This window comes from Otolemur garnettii, unplaced genomic scaffold (assembly GCF_000181295.1).
Source record: "Otolemur garnettii isolate 467f Iridium unplaced genomic scaffold, OtoGar3 scaffold00039, whole genome shotgun sequence".
NCBI classification, from domain to species: Eukaryota; Metazoa; Chordata; class Mammalia; order Primates; family Galagidae; genus Otolemur; species Otolemur garnettii.
The window spans coordinates 2786039-2797459 of record NW_003852434.1 but is presented as its reverse complement, the minus strand read 5'-3'; the positions used below and the strand labels follow the sequence as shown (position 1 = coordinate 2797459).

The 11421-nt window shown below is 40.6% G+C and overlaps 1 protein-coding gene across 1 annotated transcript; it reads left to right on the top strand.

The window, feature by feature from the left end:
- Positions 1–465: 465 nt before the first annotated feature.
- On the top strand, positions 466–6921 carry DMP1 (dentin matrix acidic phosphoprotein 1). Its single transcript, XM_023513418.1, has 4 exons — positions 466–523; positions 1099–1142; positions 3624–3656; positions 5650–6921. Exons 1-4 carry the CDS (start codon positions 466–468, stop codon positions 6919–6921), a joined length of 1407 nt encoding a protein of 468 aa, XP_023369186.1.
- Positions 6922–11421: the final 4500 nt, after the last annotated feature.

Genomic DNA, 11421 nt, shown 5'->3' with positions numbered 1-11421 from the left:
ACCACATCTTTACCCACTTGAAGTGTATAGTTCAATGGGTTTTGGTTTATTAACAGAGTTGTGCAACTTTTACCACAATCAATGTTAGAACATTTTTATCATCTCCAAAAGGTGATCACCCTCCCAAGCCCCAGGCAACCACTAATCTACCCTCTACCTCTACAGATTTGCCTATTCTGGGTGTTTCATATAAATGGAATCCATACAAATATAGACTTTTTGACTGGCTTCTTTTTCATTTAGCATGATGTTGTTAAGGTTGCTTTACTCTGAGACATGTATTAATACTTCATTACTTTTTTTGGCCAAATAAAATTATATTTAGCCATTTGTCAGTTGATGGACATTTGGATAGGTTTTTTTTTAATAGAAAGAAACTGTTTAAAAGGTGTAATGACTTTATTACTTTAACATGGAGAAAAATATTTGTGTCCTTCACTACAGGTAGAGACATCAGACCCAACTATGAAGACCAGCATCCTGCTTATGTTCCTACTGGGGTTATCCAGTGCTTTCCCGGTAAGTATCAGGGTGCAGGTAGAGATCTATGAATAAAAACACTTTTACATATAAAACTCAACATTTTTTAAATGGCTATGAACCAAGGTGGCTGTGTTCATTCCAGCCAGATAAAAATATTTGTTAGGAAACTGTTTCTTGTAAAATATCATTCAAGTTATTTCTTATTCTGTTTCATTGTCATTCATATGGCTATGATGCTCATTTTTCTGCCCCATAAACAGTAGTTCTCAAAGTGCCACTCCCAGATCAGCAGCACTCACATCAACTAGGATTTTGTTAGAAATGCAAGTGCTTGAGTCCTACCCAGACCTACTAAATTAGACTCTCTCGGGAGGGTATTTGGTGTTTTAATGTTTTAGGAAATAATTCATGTTTTAATAAGTCCACCATGTGATTCTGACTTGTCCTAAAATTTGACTACCCCCGATCCTAATTCTATAAAGTGTTAATTAACTGCTGCTTCAGAATCACTTTTTGCGTTGGCCATCTGCACTCAATTTTCTAAGTAGCCAGAAATGAATCTGAAAGTTCTGAACATTCCATGGGTTGACCACGTGTACTTCATTTTCTAGGTAGCCAGGTATCAAAACAATGAATCTGAAAGTTCTGAAGAGTGGAAGGTGAGTAGATATACAACTTTTGAGATGTTTTAATTTTAACGTATTATTAGTATAACCAAATTTACTCCATTTGGTTATATTGGTTATAATGTTGAAGGTGCTAATGACTTAATGAGTATATTGATTAAGCTCCAAGCAGTAAAAAGCTACACTTTCTGGTTTGTGTAAGAAGCAGGGCTTAAATTCCAACTTAATGGTATAATTTGGTGAGAAAGCATTTTTCTTTTAGCTTTCTTATAATGATGTGCACAGTGGTACAAAGGGACAGATGACAATGAACCAAGATTGTCCAGGAGAGTTTAGGATCCCAAATCTGTTCTAACAGATGTCTAGGGGGCAGGCAATCAAGTCCTGAGAGGTGAGAATAGAGAAGAGAATGAGAGAATACTAGGTAGAGTCTTTGGAATGAGAGCTAGTGATTATTGAGTGTTGACTCTTAATTACCCAATCATTATTAACTCTCAATAACTTAAGAATCATTGCCAGGCCCACCCGGTTCTAGGTATTCATGTGTTAACTTTCTTAATCTTCATAAGAACTTCATAAATCAGGCATTATATCTTATTCCTGTTTTATAGGGTTAGAAAACTGAGGCACAGAGAGTAAGTTTGTCTAGGCCCTGGGCATATGGTTAATTAGAGTTAGAGCCAGACTTTGACCACTCTTGCTCCAGCATCTACCTACATTCTTAACCAGTGTGTTATATTCTTCTTAGCAAGGGGCCAGGTCTAGGAGGTCAATGAATTTTCAACACGGGCACTAGAAGAAGGAAGGGTTAAAGTCTTATGCTAAGTATGAACTTTTGTTCACCATGTCATTTCCTGCTGCCTGAGGCATGTGATAGGCTTGGGCCCAATGCGGTGGTAGCCAGAGACCTGAGGTGGGGTCCTGCTCCTGCGTGAGGCTGGATAGATGTTGCAGGATTTATTATGAACTTTCATCAGGGATAGTCCATAGGCTGGTTAATTTAAAACAGCCACTGTAGATTCCTTTTCTTTCTTTTAGCTAGAGACTCACAAACATGCCCTGTTCTCAAACCTAGCCTTGGAATGAGAAAAATAACAAGGTTTTGCTCTCTCCATCTGTTGATTCCAAATGATACCTGCCTGGGGCGGTGTCTGCCATTGTGCCTGCCTACAGTGTTACAGGTCAGAGACTTAAAGAGATTACAGCTCCCTCCTATGCGGAGGTGCCCCTAGCCCCGCACTGCTGAGAGGCTTGCTGGGATTCGCCAGTAGCAGCTTCTCCCTGCTCTACTTTGGGCCTTGGGTATTCCACATGGGACCTTGCCCTGCTCAAGTGGAAGGGGAAGAATAGGCACAGGAAGGAGGTGGAGGAACACCGGAAGTTGCTTGTGCATTCTTATCATGCTTATGAGACTAAAGAAAGTTAAATAAATGAGAAGCATGACTGGTTAAATTTCAGGTTTAATGTTTGTTTTTAATATCAGGGCTCTTATGTGACTCAAGAAAGGTTTTAATGGCTTTCTCAATTCAATTTTGTCTACTATTCAATTTTATTAGGTGGATAGTATCAAAATGGCCCATTTCTTTGGTTTACATCAGATTGAATTATTCTCAAGATGCTTTCATAGGCATTAGCTTATTTTATCCTTATAGCAACCTTGTGGTATAAACACAGTGAGTGTGTTTTTACGAACCAGAAGCTGACAGTGGTGAAGTGAATTGCCCATGTTCACAGAGAATGACCATCCATCTTAGTTTGTCTGGAACTTAGGCGTTTCTTGGAACATGTGACTTTTAGTGCTAGTACCAAGATGGTTGGTTTTCAGGGCTAAAACCAAAACTAATGAGTTAATTGAAACTTAAGCCTGGATTCCAAGTTTCAGTGCTGTTTTTCTAATGTTATATTTTCCTCTAGGTTGAATGAACAGCCAGCTTCAAAGAAAGTATGGTTTTTTTTTTATATAAGTAAAATATCAGAAACATAAAAATCTTTCAGCTCTTTTATATCCCAAGATTTTTTCCAGCCATTAGTTATTTTCCCTTGTTTTTCAGCCATTTCACCATAAAATCTCATAGTTACTCATGTATATATATTTTTTTTTTTTTGAGACAAAAAAACAAAAAGAAGAAAAAAGGGAAAAGGTGATGGGAAGATTGTTAGTTACTTCATGAGAACTCACTGAGTAGAATGCCCTGGCATCATAACTCACAGCAATCTCTAATTCTTGGGCTGAAGCAATCCTCTTGCCTCAGCCTCCTGAGCTGGGACTACAAGAGCCCACCACAAAACCTGTCTACTTTTTCTATTTTTAGTAGAATGGGGGCCTTGAACTCCTGAGCTCAGGCAATCCACCTGCCTTGGCTAGCATTATAGGCGGGAGCCACTGAGCCTTGACTTATCTCTACGTAAAATAGATACCAAGACTAAAAAAAAAAATCACCTAAAATTATTCTAAAATTTGCAATGACATGATCCATCTGTGAAGAAGTAACTGTTTTCCTTCCTTTTTTGCAGGGTCATTTGGCTCAGGTATCAACACCACCCTTGGTAATTATCTCATTTATTTTTATTTTTGTCATAAACATCTCATGAAGTAACTAACAATCTTCTCATCACCTCTTCCCTTTTTTCTTGTCTCCCCCCCCTTTTACCATTTGAAAGTAGTAAATCCAAACTGGAAGCAGTTTTCCTTTTATGAATTAGTAAAAGGAAAAGTAAACATTTTTTTCTGCCTTTCAGGAGAGTGGTGTGTCATCAGAAAGAAGTTAAGTTAGCTCAGAGGAACAGGTCATTAAACAGAACTTACTTAACTTTTCAGTCTACTTTGGAATTGAAGGAAATGATGTTAGATTAAATAACCTGGCAACAGTTCTAAATATAATATTTTCTAACCATTGGTTATGCTAGCTAAATAATCCCATAAAATAAGAAGGGAAAATGAGTGAGAATTCAGGTGTGGATATGCTATTCATTTTGTTTTATCACTGAGGCCAGATTGTAGGCAGTGTGGCCCTAAATGTCCTTCCTAGCTAAAAAAAAAAAAAAATACAAGCATACAAATGGTCATTGGCTATGTTAGGCCAGCACTAGCTCACTCATGAACTTAAAATGTCGCCTTTATAATTGGGTGGTTCAGATCAGGAAAAGAGGCGCCAGAGAGCCTTCTCTGTCAAGAATCTTGCTGGAGGAGAGGATAAGAGACTGCTGAGGAAACTTTAAGGAAAACAGCTGCTTTAGGAATGACTTTGTCTGTGACTCTGGGACTGCAACAGGCAGTCTTAGCTTACATTTCTTCACTAAAAAAACTGGCTTTCCTGGTCCTTTTTCTAAGAATAAGTGTCATTACTTTCTTAGCTCTCCTACCACTCTAACCAAACTCAATCCTGTGGGGCTCCAGAGAGTCTAGGAACCAGGTTTCTTCCTGAAGCTTTGACCCATGTTGCATCCTACACTGAGTTGGAGTTGGAAGATGAGTTATTATTAAGCTTTTTTATCCCTGTTTTCTAAAGGTTCATCAGAGGAATGGTGTAGAAATTTAAAAGCATAGAAATGGGGAAAGCTTTTCTTGGGACTTCTTGATTTATTGCCTAAATGTTTTCTAAGTTCTCAAGTAACGGTAACAATCTCTGCTTGAGAAAGGTGTGAGGTATGTTTAAGGAGGTATGGTAGATTGCACCTACACTCAGTTCCACTCTACCAGTATAAAACCCCAGTGCTGGGAAGTGATGTCAGCATTGTGTGCTCCCAATTAGAAACTCAGATATCTATCACTAGGAACATGGGGATAAGATATAATTTGGCAAATATGCTCTGTTGTAAGGTATGGTAAAAAGAGCAGGTTGTTCCAGAGTGTAATGTATGTAGACTTGCTATCCTTCCTTCTTTGTGAAGAGTGTACAGTTTACTTATTGGAATTGTCTCTAACCTCCCATTCAGCACAAAGCTGCCATGATGGCCACACAAGTTGCCATCTTCTAGCTGAGTCTTCATGGGCAACTCTCTGCCATGTATAAATGTGGTTTGGCTGGGGTAGATACCTAACTATATAATATTTTATTTCACTTTAGCTACAGGTTTTAACCTCCTGCCCTAATACAATTTTCCCCCAGAGGGGAAAAAAAAAATCAGGGTCATTTTAAGATCACTTGATACTTTTTAAAAACTGTTTTTAAATCAAACAACTTAAGAAGCAAGCTTGATAAACCAACTAAACCAACTCTTTAATTCACGAAAAAATTCTCTGCAAGTTTTATAAAACTCAATCACACTTAAGACACAATTTGAGTTTTAAAAATATGACTTCTAGAAAGCTTTTAAAGAAAAATTTTTGCAGCATTGTGTGATATGTGCCAATCTAAAATGCAACAACTTGAGTTTCAACTCCTTTTCCTCCTCGTGTAAGCTCTGGCAGAGATGCTACTGAGCAGTAGAATTCACGAGGAAGAGATGTCAGAAGAAGGAAGCAGAAAGAAAGGCACTAGACTACCCCCTGTCCATTGTTCCTGGAGTACTGACCATGTCTGTTAACCCCAAACTCCAGGCAAATGAAGACCCCAGTGACAGCACTGAGTCCGAGGAGGAGCTGGCCTCTGATGATCGTCAGGATGTCCACAGACCTGCTGGTAGCCTCTCTAGCAGTGCAGGAATACAAGGAGATGATAAAGATGATGATGAAGATGACAGTGGAGATGACACTTTTGGTGATGATGATAACGGGCCACTGTCTGAAGAAAGACAAGGAGGAAATTCCAGACTGGGAAGTGATGAGGATTCCGGTGACACCACACAATCCAGTGAAGAGAGCGTCCCACAGGCAGAAGACAGTGCCCAAGATGTCACCAGTGAGAGCAGGGACCTTGACAATGAGGTGGACAGCAGGCCCGAGGGAGGTGACTCCACTCCAGACAGCGAGAGTGAGGAGCATTGGCTGGGAGTTGGCAGTGACGGCGGGAGGAGCCACGGGGATGGCTCCGAGTTTGATGACGAAGGGATGCAGAGCGATGACCCAGACAGCATCAGGAGTGAGAGAGGAAGCTCCAGAATAAAGGGCTCCACCGCGAACAGCGAGCAGCCAAGCCCCGAGGACTCCGGCGAGAGCCAGGCTGGGCCGCGTCCCGGCAGGACGGCGTTCCGGAAGTCCCGCCTTTCCCCGGAAGCCGCTGCCCCGGAGGAAATGCAGAGCGACTCCGCGGAGGACGCTGACGCCGGAGAAGCAGGCCTCAGACGGTCCAGGGAGGACAGCAGGCATGAATCTCAGGAAGACAGAGAGGAAAACGAGTCCTGGGAGGACAGTCGGAACGAGCCAGAGCCCAGCAGCGAATCCAGTCAGGAGGCGGACCTGCCGTCGGAAGAGAGCAGCAGCGAGTCCCGGGAGGAGGCCGCGGGCGAGTCCCGCGGGGACAACCCGGATGACGTCGCCAACAGGGACTCCAGCGAGGAGGGCGGCCTGACCGCGTCCTCCAGTTCAGAAAGCGAATCCGGGGAAGATCAGGCCGACGGCGAGTCCAGCGAGAGCCTCCAGTCGTCGGAGGAGAGCCCGGAGTCTGCCGAGGAGGGCAACAGTTCCAGCCAGGAGGGCTTCCGGTCTCACAGCGCCTCGGCCGAGAGCCAGTCTGAGGAAGACCGCAGTAGCGACTCTCAGGACAGCAGCAGGTCCAAGGAAGACAGCGACTCCACCGAGAGCACCTCCAGCAGCGAGGAGCATGGCCAGTCAAAAACTGTGGAGATAGAAAGCAGAAAATTAACAGTCGATGCTTACCACAACAAGCCCATTGGGGATCAAGATGACAACGACTGCCAAGATGGCTATTAGCATCCGCTTTTCTAGGAAGAGGCTCGCACATAAAGGAGTCTTGGGGCTTGAAAGTAGAGAGATCATAATACCTACAATTTATTTGGTGTTTTGACCAGAAGGGTAATGAGAGGTCATTTTTCTGAAAGGAATTGCTAGACAACACACTTGTTTCCAGGTGTCCTCATTTCATAGAGGTTTAGATAATGTGGAAGGACACCAGAACATACTCAGTGAGGCTGGAAGCAAGGACGATGTGCATTATAACTTCACTGCTGATATAGCTCCTAACTCATTAACCTAACACACAGCTCTCGAGGGTCCATGATTATACGAGGCTCCGTGCTCGGTGCTGCGGATGTAAAGAAGCTTAAGACTTGTTTCTTGCTCCTGAGGAGCTTATAGGATACATAAAGCTGAAGAGTTAGGGAGGGATATATATAAGGAAAACAAGAGTCGTTACAATCCAGAGAGCTAGTCGCCAAATCATAGGCATGAACAACATACACGGGAGTGCTGGGGAGAGTGACCAACTTTGCTTTTGGAGAATTAGGGTGGGCTTAAGGGCAGGAGACAGGAGAGTTGGAGGGTTGCATAGATTTCTCCATTGAAGACCAGAGAATTCTATTCTTGGAATAGACAATAGCAAATACAATGTGGCTAATTATGTAGTTTGTGAAAGCATTTTAAAACTATGACAGGTGTTTTGGAAAAATGACCCATTTTTTTCCCACTAATTTATCTTATTCATTGTTCTTTTGTGGGACTCCCATGATTATTGCCTTACTGATCACTGGTAATGATATGGAGGATTGAGTAGGGGAGAGTATAAAAGAGAAATCCCTCTTCATATGGATAAATCTTAGCTTTATTTTTCTAAAATATGTTTATGTGAAATGCTGGAAAAACTGTTTTCTGAGTCCTTTACATGTTGCACACAGCAAAATTCTATACATTGGATTCAACTGATTTCTGAAAAATACTATTTGAAATGTTACCTCAATATAAAATATTTGTTTTGTAATAAAGATAATAATACCCAGAAGACGTATTTCCTTCTTTGTTTTAATGATGTTCATTATTAAGATATATTTGTTGAGCACCTCTTTCTTTAAAACATTACTGAATAGTTTATTACCTTTCTTCCCCATTAAAGTGAAAGATGCTCTTAAATTAGCCCATGAAATTTTTATTTATAAAGTCATATAGAATTTTAATAAAATTTGTTTATATGTTGCTTATATTTCGCCACATATATCTGTATGTACTGAAAGTGTAGTGTAGAGAAGGAATAAAATGTAACAAATTCAATTTTTGTTTTAGGCCAAACAAAAGTTCATGATGTTTGGATTTAACATTAGCTCTTTTTGCTGGTCTCCCAGACTCATTTGTATAAACTATAGAAGGCAAAGGGAAACACACTCCTTATATTTTTATTTCTTTGAAGACAATTACTGCACCTCAGTGGTTCTATTTTACCTACATTTTCATTGGTGTACATCAGATTTTCCTTATAAATTTATTAAGAAAATCAAAACTTCCTCATCTCAGCCTGAATCTTGTTATCCTTCATATAGCTTTGTTCACTCACAAGGTCACAGCTGTGTTCACTTGAGATTTAAAAATTATACATAGGTACACTCAAATCCCCATCTTGAGATTTTAATTTAGTAGGTTTGGAGTGAGACTGAGAATTTTGTATTTTGAAAAAGATCCTAGGTGGTGCCTGTGGCTCAAAGGAGTAAGGTGCCAGCCCCATATGCTGGAGGTGGCGGGTTCAGATCCAGCACTGGCCAAAAAAAAAAAAAAAAAAAAAGGATCCCAGGAGATTCTGATTTCTACAGTTGAGTTCTATGGCTCTGTGGATTATTATCTGATTCAATTAATCCACAGGTTTTTGCCAACTCATAGCTTCTTCTGAGAACTGCTCCATGCTTAGACCTCCTGGTTGCCTTAGATCTAGATGACCAGGTTCTAGCGACTTAAAGGTGATTGGACAGGATACACACCTGATGCAAGGGGAGTCTAGTCAGCAGCCTCCAAGGACACACATTATTAAAGCTCTACTCAGATACAAATAGTGGTGCTTGAGGTCTTATGTGATTTTCTCTCTCTGGAAATTTGAATATTTAGAGACAGAGAGACAGAGACATCAGAAAGTGGTCAGAACAAAAATCCAAAGGGATACAAACAGAAATAGAGGGTAAAACACCATTAATGTGGAAGACGAAACTGAAAATTATTGCAGGCCAAAATGATAAATCTTGCCAGCATCTTTTGTTGCCTACCACACCTCCCTAGATTCCTGTAATGTTCTTGCTTCTTAAATACCCCCTGTATCCTCACAACATACTTATCTTTCTTGAGGCAACCTGAGTGAGTCTTTGATCCTACAACGAGAAAACCTAATGAAACTTATGCATGTATATATTAATTCAGCCAGTGTTCCCAGGTCCTATAAAACCTTAAACAAGATAACTCCCTGGACATTTAAGAGGAAAAACAATAAGAATTTTAAGCTATGTTCATGATAAAATCCTAATAGCAGATGTAGGAAGGTTTTCCATTGATGGAGACAGGTGTAACACTGATACTAAGGGGAGGGTGCAGAACACCATGGAATTTTTAGAGAGTATAGAGGAGCATTGAAATACAACGGACCTGACATTTGTTGCACAGTCATGAAGCTCCCGGTCCTGTGCTAGGTGCTTGGGCCAGAGCTCCGGAAGTTCCATTGATGGCTCCCAGAGAGGAGGAATGAATGATTTTGTCTATACTTTCCTGGGCTTCTGTGGAAGACAGTCAGGATATATAGTTAAGACTTTCTAAAATGGAACTTTCTATGATTTAATTAAAAATAAAATAAAATTGAACTTTCTACTGTCTGGGATTGGGCATTAGCACTGGTTAGTTTTTCAAGTCCCAGGTAATTCTAAAGTGCAGCCAGCATTGACAACTCCTGCTATCATATAATAGCTAATTCTGGAAACTTTTGGCCATGCTTAGGTCCAGGTAAGGATAAAATGCCAAACTCTGACCCCACTTTATACGTTGGGTTGACTTTTTACCTCATTACACAGTCTTGCCTGCTTCCTCTGCCAGCACATCAACAGGCCAAACATTTCAGTAACTGGCACATACAGGGTGGCTATAAAGTTCATGTGCAATTTTAAACTTAATTGAACATTATTTATTGTTTTTTTATTTTTTGCACACTATTTTAAATTGCACATGAACTATAATTATGGTCACCCTTTATACCTCTCATCTCTCCCAGATGGTGACTAGGTAAGGCATCACCAGCTATTAGAAAAAAAGTAAGGATATTTTGCTTTTTAATAAACTGCCCACCCCAAGGTCAGTCATAATGTAAAGTCCCTGAGTTTTACTCTCACTGGCTTTCTATTAGCATCTTCCTTGTCATAGAAATATATCTTACTGAAGCTTGTGAATGGTTTCCTTTTGTCCTTGTGCTACAATGCCACAGATGGAAGAAATTACAGCCAGAGAAACAGCTACAGCCTGGAGGACTCATGGTCAGATATACAAAACAGAAAGCTTGGCTTTCCCTTTTCTGCACAGATCATAACCATTATTTTAAGCAACAGAATAGAAAGTTGGAGTTTGCTCAGAGGCCTTATTGTGTAACTGATATGAAAGAGATCACTACTATCCTTTTGTGCAATATAAGCCATCCTTTATTAACTTTAGCATTGGCTGGAAGTCCCCATGGAGAGGAAGGCAGCGAGCTGGAAGCCAGCCTGACTGGCAGATGGGAGGGAGAAGGAGCATGAGGGGGATGTTATCATTGGGTTCATGTCTACCTTCACCCCAAATAAAGCTTCACACTCTCTTATCTCCTTTCTGGTGTAGGTGTTTCCCACTCACATCCGGTCCCCCACCAAAGGCTATACCAAACTAGAGTAATAAACAGGGGCTTTATGTAAGTGGAGAAAGGGCAAACTTTGCTATGCTTTAAAATAAGAACAATGTCAGTCAAAGAAAGTTTTCACTATCCCTAGAAATTGTGTATGTGTTTGATGCTGCAGTGTTAAAGATTTTGTTTTTACTGGGAGCAGATTGTACCTTCCTGACTTTTCAAATACAGTGTTGAAGGAGAATATGGGGTGGGGAGGGTGTCACAGCAAGTCAGAGCATTTATGGCAAATTGAACTGATCCACATAAGGTCAGTGGGCACAGAAGGGTTCTGCAGAGGACACTGGACAGGATGCTTCAGAACTTGACCAAAACCGGATTCATGTGGTTAGGATTATGACAACAGCAAAGGTACCATAGAGAAAATGCAAATGTTCACTATATTCCAGAACTTTACCCTAACGTGATTTAACATGATTTCCGTCAGTGGAAACAGCTTTCTGGCCATGATCTGTAAGCATGCATGTTTTTTTATAGCTGCAATTACAGTGATTTTAATTTTCTCATTTAACTTACATTTACATTTTTAGTGTTTTATAATTTGTAAGTTATCACAAATTACCAAAATTCCTTGTAGATCTTCC